Consider the following 18196-nt stretch of genomic DNA (forward strand, 5'->3'; position numbering starts at 1 on the left):
CATCTCAGCAAAACTTTAACCAAAAAAAAATACATATATATATGCAAACATGATTAGAAAATTATAAAGAGACTAAATTTGGTTTATTTTACATATTTTTCAATTCAACAAAGCAAAATATTGTTTATACTTCACATTTAAGATACCCCTTTATAACAGCTCTTTTTGAGGAAAAAAAAGAAAATTAGCGATACAAAAAACTAATTCCTTATAGTACACATGCATTTCCAATTGATTAATGTAATAAATACAGCTATTATGAATTTCTACTGAGGCTAGAAAAAGTGGGAAACGATTCTAAGCTAAGGATTTAGGTTAAACACTAGGTAACGCACCAAAACTACGAGATTAAAACATTCCTCAAATTAAGTATATTAGTACAAATTACAATGCTTTGGTTGACCCACACACCACAAGAACAACCTCCAGGGGCAGGCGGGAACAGACACTAAGATCTTCTCCACAGGAGAAGCTGAAGATTTCCCTCAAGGCTGGTTTTCCCAACATCTATCTAGCTGAGGAAGGAGCCCTGGTGACGCAGTGGTTAAGCACTTGGCTGCTAACCAAAAGGTTGGTGGTTTGAACCTACAAGCCACTCCATGGAAGAAAGATGTGGCAGCTTCAGTAGATATTACAGGCTTGGAAACTCTATGGGACAGCTCTACGCTGTCCTATATGGTCCCTATCAGTTGGAATCAACCCAACAGCAATGAATTATCTAGCTGAGGCTATAGCATCCAAAGGGACAGGATCAGAGCACCAATCCAATTTGTTAGTTGTTGTTAGGTGTCACTGATTCAGTTCAGATTCACAGCGACCCTATGCATAACAGCATGAAACGCTGCCCAGTCCTGCGCCATCCTCACAATTGTTGCTATGTGTGAGCCCACTGTTAGAGCTACCGTGACAATCCATCTTATTGAGTCTTCCTCTTTTTCACTGAGTCTCTAGTTCACCAAGCATGATGCCGTTCTCCAGGGACTGGTCCGTCCTGATAATATGTCCAAAGTACATGAGATGAAGTCCTACCATTCTTGCTTCTAAGGAACATTCTAGTTATACTTCTTCCAAGATAAATTTGTGCATTCTTCTGGCAGTCCATGGTATATTCAATACTCTTTGCCAACACCATAATTCAAAGGCATCAATTCCTCTTCGTCTTCCTTATTCACTGTCAGCTTTCATGGGCATATGAGGTGACTGAAAATACCATGGAGCCAGATCTGGTGCACCGACCCTGCTGGTATGTGAAATACCAGTGTCATAGCTTCCAGATGACAGCAACATGCAAGCTGCCAAAGTATGACGAACTGACAGATGAGTGGTAGCCAACCCAATTAGGCAGCACTTAAATGACAGACACCAGGGCCACCGCAAATGTCAACTGGACATCCTGCTCCCCAAACAGCAGAGCTGATACCAGAATCTTGTCTTCTGCCAAAGTGGTGCCAAATGCTGCAAAACCTGCAAAGTAACCGAGCTACAAAGAATATGTCCCAGAAGAGTCCCAGCCCCTAGATATCACAGCTTGGAGGCTAAATGATACCACCTCCTACCCACTTTGAGAACCAAGGTTCCATTCCCCGGCACAATAGTTCCAAACCTGCTTTACTTGAGAATCATGTGAGGAACTTCTAACAAATACCAATGCCCAAGTTCACACCAGACCAGTTAATCAGACTCTCTGACCACAGCGCCCAGGCTTCAGCATTTTTTAAGCACTCCAAGTGATTCTAATGCATAATGCATAGGGAACTAAAAATCACTGTTCTAGCAAAATAAAACTACAAGAGCAATATGGATCAGGGCTAACAAAACACTAACCTGAGTATAAGCAACTAGGTTCATTCCAGCCCCTGCCACTTACGTGTGGCAATATTGTTTAGTCCAGGTTTCTCATCTGGTAAAATCGTACCTTTTCCCAAGGATTGCAGTGAGGATAAACTATACACATTAAAGCAAAGCCCTGTGTAAACCATAAAACCGTCTTCAAATGTTAACTGTTATCATCACATGTTGAAGCCAAGGTTCGTGGTCTCCCCCCCCCCAAAAAAAACTGCTCCATAGTACTAAGCACATCACTTGACATATGGCAGACACTGAGCGGATGTTTGCAGAACAACGTCAGTATTTTCTATAAGGAGTAAAGAGTCACCCAGTGCTTTATGATTAACAATAATCACTGTTAACTGTTGCTTGTATTTAAATATACTACCAGTATTGTTTCACTTAATTTTCACAGAACTCAGATTTACATACAGAAAAAAAACAATCTTTGATGGTATGAGGGAGGGGAGGGGTGGGGAGGGAAAAATCACTAACTAAATAGGAGATAAGTGGTAACTGATGAAGGGCAAGACAGTACAGATTATATGGGAAGTCAGTACAATGTGACCAAGGCAAAGTCATAGAAACTTCACAGACACATGCAATCACCCTGAGGGACCAATTTACTGGATTAAGAACTGGGACCACAGCCTCAGGGGGACATCCAGGTCAATTAGCATAACATAGTTAATAAAGAAAATATTCTGCACTTCCGGACATCATGGTGCTATAAATGGAGGCACCACGCCGCCCCCTCCACAGAAAAGACCTGAAAAACTAAGTAAAACAGAGACAAATATCAGTCCTGGAACCCTAAACATCAAATGAAGAGATAAAGAACTCAGCCAAGCACCGCACGGAATAAGAAACTGACAGAGAACAGAGATATGTGCGGAGGTCCCCTACCAGCTAACAGCACAGATTCGCCACCTTGGGCTCCTGTCGGATATCGGTGGACGGGGAGTATGGGAAAGCAGCTTCACAGAGCTCCCAGCAGGAGATAAACACCCGGTAACCAGTGATATACGCTTTCCCACCCCCCATCTTTCTCCCCCCCTGCTCGACCTCCCTCACTTCATAGCTGGCTGCAGTCACTCGGCTGGCCAGGAAGTGTAGGGTCCATGCCGCTTGGATCCACCCCACCCATATCAGAGATGAACGGACAGGGTGTATGAGAAAGCAGCTTCAATGAGCTCCCAGTAGGAGACAAAGCACCTGGTAACTGGCGATATATGCTTTCCCACCCCCATATCCTTCTCCCCCTTTGCTCGGCCTCCTCTGCTTCCTGCCAGCCACAGTCTCTTGGCCAAGAGACTTCAGGCCCTTGCCACTCGGACTCATCCCACCCATGCTGGTCAGCTCCCGGAGTGTCATTTGTTGCTGATGTTGCTTTTTTCCGCTTCTTTTGGTTTCTTCTGTGCCTCTCACCACCTCCCTCTCCTTTCTCTCAAACATTGGGCTCTGTGTGCCATCTCTGCTTCTTGAAAGGCTGTGAAGTGCCACTTGACTGGGGAACTGCTTTCCTGGCCCCTGCCACCATGCCGGTGGGATCCCCAGGGCTTTTTGTTTTGCTTTGTCCTGTTCTGTGCCGCTTTGTTTTTCTTTTTTTGCGGGTTGGGAGCCCCTACTAGCCAGGCTTACTTTGTGGCTCGGGAGCCACTTCCCAGTCTGCACTGCCACATCAGTGGGATCCCTGGGGGCATCTCTCTTTTTTTTTTTTTTTTTTCCTTTTAATGTTTCTTTTCTCAGTTTCTTATCTCTCTATACCTACCTTCTTTTCCTGTCTCCTAAATACCTGGTGCTGTGTGACATCTCTACGCCTTCTAGCCAGGCTGTACTACATGGCCTGGGAGCCACTTCCCCGGTCTTCGCAGCTGCACCAGTGGGATCCTTGGGGACTTTCCCTTTTTCTTTTCTTCTAAATTTTATTTATTTATTTTTCCCTCCCCTCCCCGCCTTTTTTTTTTTTTTTTCCATTTCTCGGATTCTCACTTCTCCACTCCAACGATAAGGTCCCTTAGCACTTATTTTTTTGTTTGTCCTGTTTCTCTCTCCTCTATCTCCTCTTTCCCATACCCATCTTAGCTACACATATCATAACCACCCACCTCCTTCCTGCCTACCTGCACCGTGTGCTGAACATCATACTCCCAAGCAGCACAGACACGGCCTATTGGAACCTGCCCTGAACTGATTCCCAGCCGGCCCTGTTGGACCTAGTACATACTACAAACAACCCATCCCAGTCCCTCCCCTTCAGCTGAACCTGCCCTGCTGCACCACAGCTGAGCAACTGGCCCTGCCCACTGGACAGGAAGGTGAAAAGTATCATACCCACAGATGAGCAAACAACAAAGAACGCACAGCCTGTCTCCTCAGACATATCCAAATAAAACAAAAAATCAGGAAGAAACAAACAAATCGATAATCAATAAACAAAGAAAATAACTACTGAATGTCCCAAAGACAGCAGATAATATCAAAACATATTTTTTTTTTTTTTTAAAAAGGACAGGATGGTTCCAGTAGGCGTCCAAAATAAAACACCAGATGACTTTCCAATAGAAGAAACAGCACTAGAACTACCTGATAGGGAATTAAAATCTCCAATATTCAGAACTATCCAAGAGTTGAAGCAAAAAGCAGACAAAAATAAGAAAAACTAGACAAGCTTATGGAAAAGGCAGACAAATTCATGGAAAATACAGACAAAAAATGGAAGAATTCAGGAAAATAATACAGGAACAAAATGCCAAAATAAATTCATGACTAGAAATCATACAAAAACAACAATTAGAAATCCAAAAGAAAAACAACGAGATTTCAGAAATGGACAGTGTCATAGAAGGGCTGAGGGAGCAGGTTTGAAATGATGTAAGACAGGATCAGAAAACTTGAAGACAAACACTTGAATACAACTCTGAGAAAGAATCAGAAAAAAAAAAAATGAAAAAACCCTGAGAATTATGTGGGATACAATCAAAAGCAAAAATTTGTAAGTGATCAGAGTTCCAGAACAGGGAAAGAAAACGAAAAACACGGAGAGGATCGCTGAAGAACTGCTGACAGAAAACTTCCCTAATATCATGAAAGATGAAAAGCTGACCATCCAAGGAGCTCAACAAACCCTGTATAGGATAGACCCAAAAGAAAATCACCAAGACATATCATAATCACAGTTGCTAAAACCAAAGACAAAGAATCCTGTGAGCAGCTTGAGAAACGAAAAGTCACATACAGAGGAGAAACAGTAAGACTAAACTCTGATTATTCGGCAGAAACCGTGCAGGCAAGAAGACAATGGGATGACATATATAAAACTCTGAAAGAAAAAAATTGCCAACCAAGAATAATATAATCCTGCAAAGCTCTCATTCAAATTTGATGGTGAATTTAGGACATTTCCAGATAAACAGAAATTAAGGCAATATGTAAAAAACCAAACCAAACTTAAAAGAATTATTAAACGGAGTCCTTCGGTCTGAGAACAAACAACATCAGTCCACAGCCTGAATCTAGGACGCAAGATTGTAGCAGCCAGATACCAACCTAGGAAATGAGCTCTCGAGAGCTATCCAAAACCAAAAGAATTACAACAGGGAACCAGAAGAGGTTAATCTGTAGATGACAACAATGTCAGAACAATAAAAGAGGGAATAAACGTTGCAGGTATAGAACTTTCTAGTGAAGAGGAAGACAAGGTGATACCAAGTAATGACAGGCTGATTCAAACTTAGGAAGATAAGGGTAAATTTCAAGGTAACCACAAAGGAAGTTAACAAACCTACTCATCAAAAGAAAGAAGAAAAACAAAGTCTCAGCAAAAACAAAAGAAATGGAAAAAAAATCCACTAACAAAAGGAATTCAGCATAGGAGAGCAAGGGCACAAAGAAAACATCAGCACCACAAAAAAAAGCACTACAAAATGACGACAATAAACTCACACCTGTATCAATAATTACGCTGAATATAAATGGCCTAAATGCACCCACAAAAAAGAGAAAGTGACAGAATGGGTAAAAAAACAGGATCCACCAATATGCTGTCTACAAGTGACACACCTTAGAAACAAAGATGTAAATTTATTAACAATCAAAGGATAGAGAAAAATATATCAAGCAAACAGCTACCAAAAAAGAACAGGAGTGGCAATATTAATCTCAGATAAAATGGACTTTAAAACAAAATCCACCATAAAAGACAAAGAAGGGCACTATATAATGATTAAAGGGATGATCCATCATGAAGACATAACCATAATAAACACCTACGCACCCAATGGCAGGGCTCCAAAATACATAAAACAAATGCTAACAGCACTGAAAAGAGAAATTGACAGTTCCACAAAAATAGCAGGAGTCTTCAACACATCACTCTCAATAAGGGACAAAATATCTGGAAAGAAACTCAGTGAAGATACAGAAGAGCTAAGGAGCATAATCAGCCAATTTGACCTCACAGACATATATAGAACACTCCACCCAACAGCTGCAAAGTATACATTCTTTTCCAACGCACATGGAACATTCTCCAGAATAGACCACATCTTAGGCCACAGAGCAACCCTCAACAAAATCTAAAACACTGAGATAATACAAAGTATCTTCTCTGACCACAATACCATCCAGGTAGAAATTAACAGGAAGAGCCAGGAAAAAAAAATCAACTACATGGAAACTGAGTAACACCCTGCTTAAAAACCACTGGGTAATAGAAGAAATCAGAGATGGAATCCAAAAATTCCTAGAATCAAACGAGAATGAAAACACATCATACCAAAACCTTTGGGATACACACACCCTGGAGAGGGAAGGCGGGAGAGTGCTGACACATTGCAGGGATTGCAACCAATGTCACAAAACAATTCGCGTATAAATTTTTGAATGAAAAGCTAATTTATGCTCTAAACTTTCACCTAAAACACAATAAAAATTTTTTTAAAAAAAGGAGTTACACAATAAAAATCATAGACAGTAAACCAAACAAAAAGAAAAGTTAAGCATTTTCTTTTTTCAGAAACAGCTTCACAAAAATAAACTACAGTAACAAAAATTCATGTAAATTATACAGAAGAGGAAATAAAAAATATCTCACCTGAGAAATATACTTCTTCCACAGTGGCTCATCTTCACTGATATCAAACTCATTCCAGCCATGGAAGGCTCGCCTATGACTAACTTCACATTTGTTTAGGCCATTCTGAAGATCAGCCTACCAGATTGCACACATTACAGTTATTGAAAATGTAAGCACAGAACAAGAGACAGCGTACTGTATGATCACATTTATAGGAAATTCTACAAGAGTCAAAATTAATATGGGGTGGCAGAAAGCAAATCAGTGGTTGCCTGGGGTCAGCCGTGATGTTGGCAGGGGAGGTTTCAGGAGTGATGGAAATGTTCCATATTTTAATTGCATGGTAGTTACTGAGGTATACACATTTGTCAAAATCCAAACCCTGCACTTAAAATGGGTGCATCTTATTGTATGTAAACTATGTCTCAATAAAGTTTTTTTTGTTTGTATTTAATGTAAGCAACAAGGTAGAGTTTAGCAAACAAAAAGCTTACGTTTTGCTATGGGGAAAGAAGAATAACACAAACCAGCCACAAGACTTACAGAAAGTAAAATACTGGTACATTACAATTAGCTTTTTGTGTTGTCATTGTTTTCTAAAATTAGTTTCTCCGAAAGGACATTCAATAGGTCGTAACTGCCTTCCTTATTTTCTGAGCCTATCAAAACCCTGAAGTGCATATTACTTTTGCTCTTAGATTATGTAATTTTTTAAGCAAAAAGATGAGTGCTTCCTAAATGACTCGAGATAATGATGTTATTAAGATCAACTGATTCTTGGAATATTTACGTTTTATGAATATCACCTACATCTTTTAGTCACTGTCTCTCATGACTTGTTATATATATCATTTAAGAATGAAAATTCCTACACCCCCAAAATAATTAGTTCCCCTGGTCAAAAGCTAAACATTCAATGTTTTTAATGTCATTGTTAAAATGCCTGAATGTCTGATTAAAAAAAAAAAAAAATTATTATTTTCTTCATGTTTCATTAGACTGTGTTTTTTAAAACTAGGACAGATTAAATCACATCATCATCTGAAGTTTATTTGCAGTTTTGTACTTATACTTAGCTTTCACTTTACTGTAGAAAACATTTATAAAAAAGATAAACTCTACTTACGTTACTAATTAAACTGCCTTTTTTTTCTCTGATCTACCTAATCCCTAAACAGCACAAATAGTCCTGGCGATGCTAAAGATCTAGAGATACACTACCCAATGAGGTAGCCACTAGCTATATGCGGCTACTCAGAATTAAGTGAATTAAAATAAAGTCAGCTCCTCCATCACACTGGTGGCGCAGTGGTTAAGTGCTATGGCTGCTACCCAAGAGATCAGCAGTTTGAATCCGCCAGGTGCTCCCTGGAAACTCTATGGGGCAGTTGTACTCTGTCCTGTAGGGTCGCTGAGTCGGAATCGACTCGACGGCAGTGGGTTTGGTTTTGGGTTGGTTTCCATCACACTAGTCACATTTCAGGTGCTCAACAGCCTTGTACTGCTTGTGGCAACTATATCGGACAGCACTGAACAGGAAATGTCTATCATTGCAGACAGCTCTATTCGATAGCACTGATCTAAGCGATGGATTTGACTATCGGTTACCTTTCTTCCCACGAGCACTTACTTGAAGAATGCTTGTAACTTCGCTGACTGGTAATTCACTTGCTTTTTTTGATGTCAATACAGGAATCATTGTCTCATTTTCACCATTAGGTATTTTTTGAAAACGTGCAACCTACGAAATGAAAGCAAAGGAAAAATGTTTTAATGTACTAAACAGCTCTAACGCAGTCTAGAATAACAAATGAAAATCCAAATGTGCACAGTGACGTATTTTCCACAGTTAAAAAAACAAGTATTTTCCCAGACTAATAATGAGTATCTATTCCTAATGAGACAATTTTACACTAACTGTGTGCTATTTTTCCAGAAAGTACACTTTGAAAATTAAATCAGCTCTAACACCAGTGCCAGCTAGGACGCGAAATAATTTTCACATTAAATAAAAAGGATGCTATTTCTACTCCAATGTAAGAGTCAAGAAGTACAACAGATGTCCCGTCTAGCAGATCCTGATGATTACATGTAGTCATAATCCTTTAAACTCATTATGTTTAACACAAGGGAAAAGGAACAGCTAAGCTTCTCCATTTTAACTACTCCCCTTGGTCAGCTCATTTCTTATTTATCCAAAAAGGATAGCTGGCTACTCTATCAAAGCACCATGACAGCAAGCGGGACTGTAAAGGGCTATCCTGGGGGAAGGAGGAAAGGCAAAGGAGATCAGACAAGCAGAGGATGCAAAGGTTAGTGAAGGGGCTGTGAACAAGCAGGGTAATCCACAGAGAGAGCGGTAACCATGGTACCTACTTTGATGTAGCTTCATAAGCAAATACTGACAAAAGTGCTTAACAGAAATTCTAGAAATAAATCCCCAATCCAGATTTGTCCTGGGTCCCAAACTGAGGTTCTCTATAGATGAAAAGCTCTGAGAACAAATGGGAGAAAGGGAGGAAAAAACCACCCACTAACACTTCAGAAACCCAAGTGCCGCAAGCTGTTTGTGAAAGGTTGGCAGTTCAAACCCATCGAGCAGTTCTGCAGAAGAAAAGGCCTGCTGATCTGCTCTCATAAAGCTTAGAGCCAGGAAAACCCTGTGCAGCAGTTCTATCTACTCCGTCACATGGCACTGCCATGAGTCGGGGGCTGATGAAGGGCAGCCAACAACAACTGGCATTTTAGAAAATACCTTAGTAGCCACACAACTACTGATTAAAATAAAACTAAAGTGATCATCTTACTGCCAAGATACAAGGCTTTAAGCTTTCAAGTGGAAATGTTTTCAACCTTGGATGATCAGCATTTTTAGGATAAAATTTCCCTGAAATGTGTTTTCAGGCAATACTTCTTTAAGAAAATGAATGAGATCAAAGAATAAGATTCTACTACTGATAAAGTGTCATTACAGAAGCCTGTGTGCATAAAGAGTCTGCACTTACTCCCACAAATGGTAAGCAGCTGAGTAAAAAAGTACCCTTCTCAAGTGTGGCTTACCTTCTGAAACTACCAAATACATGTTTTCTAATCTCTTTTGTTAAAAAGGCACTGTTAAATGTTTAAGTGCTTTAAAGCAAACAGCTTCAGTATTTTTCCACTTTAAATGAAGAGATTGGTGATTAAATAGTCTCAGAAATTGGAGACAGGTTACTTTTGTTTCATGAAAAACAGGAAGGTCTTAAAATTATTTCATTGCACAATATCTTTACATAATTAAGAAATTCAAAACCTTAGGAAAAAGGTTGGAAATTTCTTAAAAGTCATACACATATTTTAGAACTACTGAATGTCTTTATTTCAAATCTATAGAAGAAGCTATCAACCAGCTGCTGTCAAGCCAACCCCGACTCACGGCGACCATACGTGTGTCAGGGTAGAACTATGCTCCGTTGGGAAAACCCTATAAAACAAACAGACTAGGACGGCGAAATATGGGAGTGAACAATCTTTAAGTTTTGGAGAAAATTCCCCCCAAAATGTCTTGAGTCCTATAAAACAATGAGAACTAAACCAGTTCACATGGGTTTTATTTTTATCTTCTGAGATCATGAAGCAAAATTAAAAAGGATCAAGAAGAAATGTCTGCCTATAGTGCCGTTCGTTATTATACCAATAATCTTGGATGCAAGTATGTTTACATTGCCTGCAATGAAAATTCGATTAATAATATACTCTATTTCTATGATTCTTGAACCTCAGTTTCTTTATGTATAAAATGGGGATGCCTAAACCACTAAGTGGTTGTGAGGAGCCATTCCACTAATAGAGCTTAATCTACTAAAAATAAGCACTCAAATAAATGTAGCTCAAATAAGAGCTCAAAAAGGCAATCGGATGATAAGCTATCAAAATGATACCTATTTTTCTTTAAAAACAATTTAATAATTATATGTACATATTCAAAAGTGCAATTAGCTCAATTCACTCATACAGAACTAAATTACTAACTGAGAATAAAGTTAGAGACTTACAATAATTTTTCTACTAAAATATGCTCTTCTATGATTATAAATATACTGAAACCTTGCTACCTCTAATACACAGTATAAGAGCCTTACTCACAAAACATTCTTAAATTGGTAATTCCTTAGTACTTGGTAAACAGACTCTATCTTGGAACACAAGGAGACCTGGTTTGCCAAGGGTTAAGCACTAGGCAGCTAATGGAAAAAGTCAGTGATTTGAACCCATCAGCTGCTCCACGAGAGAAAAGACCTGACAATCTGCTCCCATAAAGAATACAGTTTAGAAAACCTTATGGGGCAGTTCTACTCTGTTCTATAGGGTCACTATGAGTCAGAATCTACATAACAGCACACCAGAAAAACGATAATCCTGGAACACGCTTCACATAAAATCCCAAAGGAATGTCCCGTGGACCCAAAAGAGCTGAAAATCTCAAAAAGAAAATGAGACTACTTCAGTTAATGAAGAATAAGACACAAAAGGGACATAACTTTCTAAATATATGAAGGGCCAAAGAAACAGAGCAACACCAAAACCAAAGGGTGGGGTTTACAGCAGACCAGCTTCTGGAGTTAGAATGAAAAGTGCTGGACATGTTCTAGAAAAGGTGAGACGGCCATCTAATAAGGACTGATTTCACTGAAGGAATTTCTGTAAGAGAGGCAAGCCATAGCACTGAAAATTATTGGCCAAAGGCAGTGATTTCATCTGTATTTATGCTTGCTAGATTCTATGTCAATAAAATTATATAAATTACTGAAATGTTAATCCTATTTTCTTTTTAAGCAAATGGCACAGAGTTTACCAGCTCAGATGGGTCATTATGTAGTTATATGGCTCATAAGAGTATTTTAAATCTGTTCATTCACTTACTCTTTCAACAGACACTGCACTTATTTGGAATGTGACCCTGTGCTGGGCCCTTGGGATTTAACAGTGAGCAAGAACAGCTGGGGGAGCAGACATGTTATCAAAAAATCCACAAATAAATAGAAAATGGCAACTGATCACTGCTATGAAGGAGAGGTCCACGGCGTTATGAGAACTTACAATCAGGGGATCTCACTAGTCAGGAAAGGAAGGTTTTGCTGAGGAAGTGATGTGCCTAGAAGTGAAAAATAAGTTAACTAGGGGAGGTAGGGAAAAACAGAGAGAACTGAATACTGGGTAAAGTCCCCAAGAAGGGGAAAGCATGACTAGAAAAAAATATTAAAAGAGGGCCACCAGTTTTTATTCATTCAGTCTTCTGACACACAGTCAACGCTTATTACCTGCCTGCCACTGTTCTTGGTACTGGGGACACAGCAGTGACCAAAACATGTAAGGTTCTAGCCTCATGGATCCACATATATGTATTACATAATAAATGTTCTAGGAAACAATTAAGAAAAGAGAGATAAGTAGGGGAGGAATTGCTTCATTTTATATAGAAGGTCAGGGAGGGCCTCTCCAATACGCTGACATTTGGGCAGAGAGACCTGAAAGAACGAGGAAATAGCTATTAGATATCGAGGTGGAAATCTCCAGGAGGTAGGTGGGCATGTGTGCACAGAGAAGGGGTCCAGGTTGGAAATACATGCATGGGAAGTTATTAGCATATAAATGTATTACATTTGAGAATAAACATGCCTGCCATCACAGGAACAGTGTTCACCAGCATAGAAGGAAAAGGTCTGGGGACTGATGCTAGGGCATTTTTCCGACATAGAGATCGGAGATGAATGTTAACCGAGAAAGAAGATCATGAAGAAGTAGTCAGTAAGGTAAAAGGAGAACCAAAAGAGAACCCAAGTGAAGTAAGTATTTCAAGAAGGGTATAAACAGCTAGGCCAAATTTTCTTGAAAAGTCAACTGAGATGAGAAGTGAGAACTGACCACTGGCATTGGCAACATGGAACTCAATGACAAGAACAGCTTCAGTCTCTAATGATAAGGATCAAAAAACTGAGAGAAGAGCATGAGCGAAACTGGAGATACCCAGTATAGATAATTCCTTCTGCAGTAAAAGAGAAATGGGCGATAACCAGAATGCAAAGTGGGATCAAGAGGAGTTTTATTTTTTAAGATGGAAGAAATAACAGCATGTATATTGACAGCGCAGTGGTTAAGAGCATGGCTGCTAACCAAAAGGTGGGCAGCTTGAATCTACCAGTCGCTCCTTGGAAACCCTACAGGGTAGTTCTACTCTGTCCTTAGGGTTGCTATGAGACAGCATCAACTTGATGGCAATGAGTTTGTTTGTTTGTTGAATGATCTGATAACAACAACAACAATAAAAAAAAGCTGAAAATGCAGAAGAGAGATGGGACAATTGTTAAAGTGATATCCTTGACTAGATGGGGGGACGGAATCCAGTATGTTAGCAGAAGGGCTAAGGATAAGGAAATGGATAGAAAGGTGGGAAGGCAGGGTAACATGGGCAGGATGCAGGCATGCAGGCAGCTGTGACAGTGGGAACATACAGAAATATTCTTCTGAGAAATGTCTGGATTGCAGAAATCAAGCGGGTATCCGAGGCAAAAACACAATTAAAGAAGAAGGCAGGGATCCTACAAGGCCCTGTGGCTTATGTCATGGAATTTTTATCTTGATCCTAGGAGCAAACGGAAGACCCTGAAAAAAATAAGAAGTGACTCACACAAGCTGGAAAATAAAGGCGACTGGGGCAGGGGTGGGGGGTGGCAGTGGTGAGAGTACATCAGTTTGGACGCTACTACAGAAGTCTAAACAAGAGATAAGTGTAGCTTGGACCAAGGTGGTGGGCCGTGAAAATGGAAAAGGACGTAAAAACAATGGGACATGATGATGAACTAGATACATATATCAAGGATGACACAAGATTTCTGGCTTGTCTTACATGCTAAATAGTGATGCTACTCGTCATGGTTAAAAATACTGAAGTCTTTTCAATAAATGGTGCTGGGACAACTGAAAACACACATACAAAAGAATAAAGTCGGGCCCGTCCTTCACATTATATACAAAATCTAACTCAAAATGGATCAAAGACCTAAATTTAAGACTTAAAACCACAAAACTCTTAGAAGAAAACCTAGGCATAAATCTAAACAATGGTTTCTTAGGTGTGACACCAAAAGCACAAGCAACAAAAGAAAGTAGATTGGACATCATCAAAATTAAAAACTTTTGTGCTGCAAAAGATACAATCAAGACACTGAAAAGACAACTCACAAAATGGAAGAAAATATTTGCAAATCATGTATCTGTTAAGGGACTTGTATCTAGAATACATAATTTTTTTTTTTCTGATAGAACTCAAAAATAAAGACAAATAGCCCATTTAAAAATGGGCAAAAGATCTGAATACGTATTTCTCCCACGAAGATATATAAATGGTCAATAAGCAACTGAAAAGATGCTTAACATCATTAGCCACTGGGAAAATGAAAATCAAAACTACAATGAGGTCAAGCTTCACGTCTACTAGGACGGCTGTAATGAAAAAGACAGATAATAACAACTGTTAGAAAGGATGCAGAGGGTAGATTTGCATAGTTAATTATTATAATTACTGTCAATAAGTTGTATACTTGTAAAAAGTTAAATTGGCAAAAGTTGTATGATAGACACATTCAGAACAGAAAAAAAGAGAAAGTAGCTACTGAGGCTGCTTATGTACAACCACACACCTCATGAAATCTGGTTCCTTGGTTTGGAGGTTTAGGGTCCTGGTTTCACGGGACATCCCAGTTAATTGGCCTAATGTTTAGTTAATGTTTAGTGTTTCGGTTCTACCTCCTAGTTGTCTGCATAGTGCCTGAGGCTTGAAAAGCTTGCAAACAGCCATCCAAGGCACAATTGGTCTCTACTCACCTGGAGCAACAGGGGAAGAAGGAGAGTCAAGAATAAACCTAAAAACTAAACCCACTGCCAAGTCAATTCCAACTCATAGTAACCCTATAGGACAGAGCAGGACTGTCCCATAGAGTTTCCAAGGCTGTAATCTTTATGGAAGCAGACTGCCACATTTTTTTCCCGTGGAGCCGCTGGTGGGTTCAAACTGCTGACCTTTCAGTTAGCAGCCAAGCACTTCTAATCACTGTGCCACCAAAGTTCTTTCAAGTCAGGAACAAGAAAAGGAAATGAACTTCGTAGCTAACTGCCTCCATGAACAGCTGCCTCCTTTGCCGTGAGACCAGAAGTTTGATCAAAGAGTCTATTGAAGAATCCTGATCAAAGGAGGAAAATGCAGAACAGAATTTAAAATTCTCATGGACTCTAGACTTTGTGGAGTCATGAGGCTGGATGAACCTCTGAAACTTTTACCCTGAGACAGTCTTTAAATGTAAACCTCAGGGACAGTGAGTTTATGTTAATGGGGGAGGAACAACTCAGAAGAGGGTGAGAATGGTTGTACAACTCAAAGAATATAATCAATGTCACTGAATTGTACATGTAGAAACTGTTGAATTGGTGTATATTTTCCTGTGTATATTCTCAACAACAAAATTAAAGTAAAAAAGGATGTAGAAAAACTAGAATCCTCATACAGAGCATAATAATACCTAACAGCTGCCAAACTGTTTTCCATAAAGGCTGCTCCATTTTACAATCCCACCACTTGTGTATACGGGATCGAGTTTTTTCTCTGGCTAAGTTAGGAGAGTTTTTCAGCTCAAATAATCTTTGAGTGATTTGCTAAAGCTTTGACTTTGACAATTACAAAATACAAGATCAAATAAGTTCAGTGAAAGGTAAACCATCCTAAGAGGAGATGCCATGACTTTCACTATTATTGTAAAAAGCCCACCGTCTATGGACTCAGCTTTCAAACATTAAGTATTACTTACTCATCTCCTATCTGGGCTAAAAATTACCTTGTGCTTAAACATATCTTAATTTCCTCACAGTCGCTTTATATCGCTTTCAAATAATGGCATTTATTAGATCTACACCTTAGATTCTATGAGCTCATTTCAACAAACATATACTGCATAATAGACCACACCACAATCAGAGTCCACAGTCTACACTCTGCAGAGGTGAGTAATTCAGTTGGACAGCCCAATAATGCCAAAGCACACACATACCCGTGCGCGTACATACTGGAGATGTGTGACACACACAAAGCAGTCAGGTTACTGAAATCACAAGTACGTCTGTGAATTCAGAGGATGGAAACATTACTCCAGCCTTCGGTAATGAGAGAAAACATTCCTGAGCTAAACCTTGAAGAACGGATGGCAGGGGATGGCCAGAATATGCCAAGGAAGTGTTCCAAACAAGACATGAATACAAAGAAAAGGCACAGCAACGAGCCGCTACGTTACTGTCTGCACAACTAGGCCAATCTGGCTGGAAGGGATAACTGTTTTATTCTGCACCTCTACTTCTACTAAATGATCCAGATCCATCCAGACCGTAGAGAAACTACAGGTTTTAACTGGATGCAGATAAAAGCTGCAAGAACTTTCAGATTTGGATTTTAGAAATAATTCCGTTAAATATGGGTCCTGTGTGCACAGACTCCAGCCCAGACTTAGCGAGCCCAGCTTGCAGTCTACGGAGATTAGCAGCTAACTCTCATTTCTGAGTCTGAGAACCACTGCTATTCATCAGCTTCTAATCCTCACATAAGTCAGAATTACATCGGGGTCTTTTTTTTTTTTTTTTTAACCCAGGTGTTCAGGCACCATCCTTTCAGAGCATAAATTATTAGGTCTGGAGTAGAGCCAAAATGTGTTTATTTTTTTAAAACTCCCCCAGGTTAGTGTAGTGTGCAGCCACGGTAGATAACCACTGGCCTAGAGGACAGGGCTAAAAGTCATGATTAAATTCAAACTCTAGAATATTTTACTTCTGATATGTAAACATCTTCTAAAATGAGGTACCACCATAGGTCTTTAAAATATTCTTGGGGGAGGAGGGAATTACCCTTTAATAAATTCTGTCATTTCTTTCAGCACACAGACAGAAACCTGATTTTAAAAAGCAAGTTGGCAAGGGTGGTCCACATCAGCGAAAAGAAGTCAAGCTATGGGGGAAAAACTAAAAATGCTTCATCTCTACAAAGTTCAGGACTATTACACTATTACATAAGGGTTATTAAAAGTTTTTTTCAAGTCAACTCTTGACAACAAAACACTTTTCCAAGTTCCATTTGCAAGTAATGAGAAACAAATCTAATACCCAAGAAAATCAAGAGCACTAAGCATTTAACTCATGAGAACCAGGCATCTCTCCACGGCTGTTAAACAGCTATGACGTGGAGAGGCAGGGTTATCCAGCTAGTGCAAACTGTGTGTGTCAAGCCATACAATGCATTTTATGAATGTGAAGAAGGTATATACGGGCAGAAGGACAACAACAACATAAAGATAATGAAACAGCAGTTCCAACAAGAAGATACTGATAACGGCAGTTCCAAACGAAGAACCGCAGCTTCACTGTGATCTACAGAAATCAAGCAGACCTGCTCAATTTAAGAAGCAATTGCTTTGTTCATTAAAACCAAAAGCGAGTGACATGAAATAATTCCTAGACATGGCTGTAATTACTGAAACAGAGGCTTACGTGCATAGTACACACTCCAGGGAGAATTTTCACTTGGCACCTCTCAGCAAGTCATATTTGTAGTAAAGCCCATGATACTATCATTAGATGCAAATACTGGCCGCCAAGATGTCCTGGTGATTCCAATTTCTTTAATCGATTTTCTCGTTGCAAATAAAAAAAAAGCAGCCAGTATTTTCCCGCAAGTCCCATTTATTTATATTAACGCTATGTCATGCTCAGCTGGGGAAGGGAGACACTTTACTGCAGTATTAAACCAAGCTTCCATGACTTAGCAGGTTCCTTCAGAAGCGGGAAGAAAGGACAATGTCCCAGCCTCACCACGGCTTCAAAAACAACAGCTTTACTTTTATATACTGTATATTCAGGATTCTTCAAAAAAGGTAGTATTTAAACAAAAGGTTTTACAGCTTTTATAAATGGGGGGGAAATGAAACCCTCTAGTACAGTGGTTCTCAAACTTCAGCTTCAGGGAGTCTCAAAATCACCTGGGTCTCACCCTCTGAGTGTCTCAATCAGCAGGTCTGTGTGGGTCTTTCTAACAAGTGTTCAAGCAATGTCGATGCTGCTGGTCCAGGGCTCACACTTTAGAACCACTGCTCTGGTCAAGGTCAGACTGATTACCTTGGTAAGACCTATAAACTAGGAAAGCCAATTTATAATCACCAATTTATACTCCCAATTCTATGTCTTGCCAGCTGTGTGACCTGGAAAAAGTTACTTAACTCC

At 39.6% G+C, this 18196-nt stretch overlaps 1 protein-coding gene across 1 annotated transcript in view; it reads right to left on the reverse strand.

The window, feature by feature from the left end:
* The window catches only part of ATP2C1 (ATPase secretory pathway Ca2+ transporting 1), a 179290-nt gene that overhangs the window by 74263 nt on the left and 86831 nt on the right, over nucleotides 1-18196 (reverse strand). Inside the window, exons 2-3 of the mRNA XM_049871118.1 lie at nucleotides 8535-8645; nucleotides 6923-7039 (exon numbers count right to left, since the gene is read on the reverse strand). Of these exons, the coding sequence (XP_049727075.1) occupies nucleotides 6923-7039; nucleotides 8535-8645 (228 nt within the window). The remainder of the gene's footprint in view (nucleotides 1-6922; nucleotides 7040-8534; nucleotides 8646-18196) is intronic.

Source organism: Elephas maximus, chromosome 27, assembly GCF_024166365.1.
Source record: "Elephas maximus indicus isolate mEleMax1 chromosome 27, mEleMax1 primary haplotype, whole genome shotgun sequence".
Lineage (NCBI taxonomy): Eukaryota > Metazoa > Chordata > Mammalia > Proboscidea > Elephantidae > Elephas > Elephas maximus.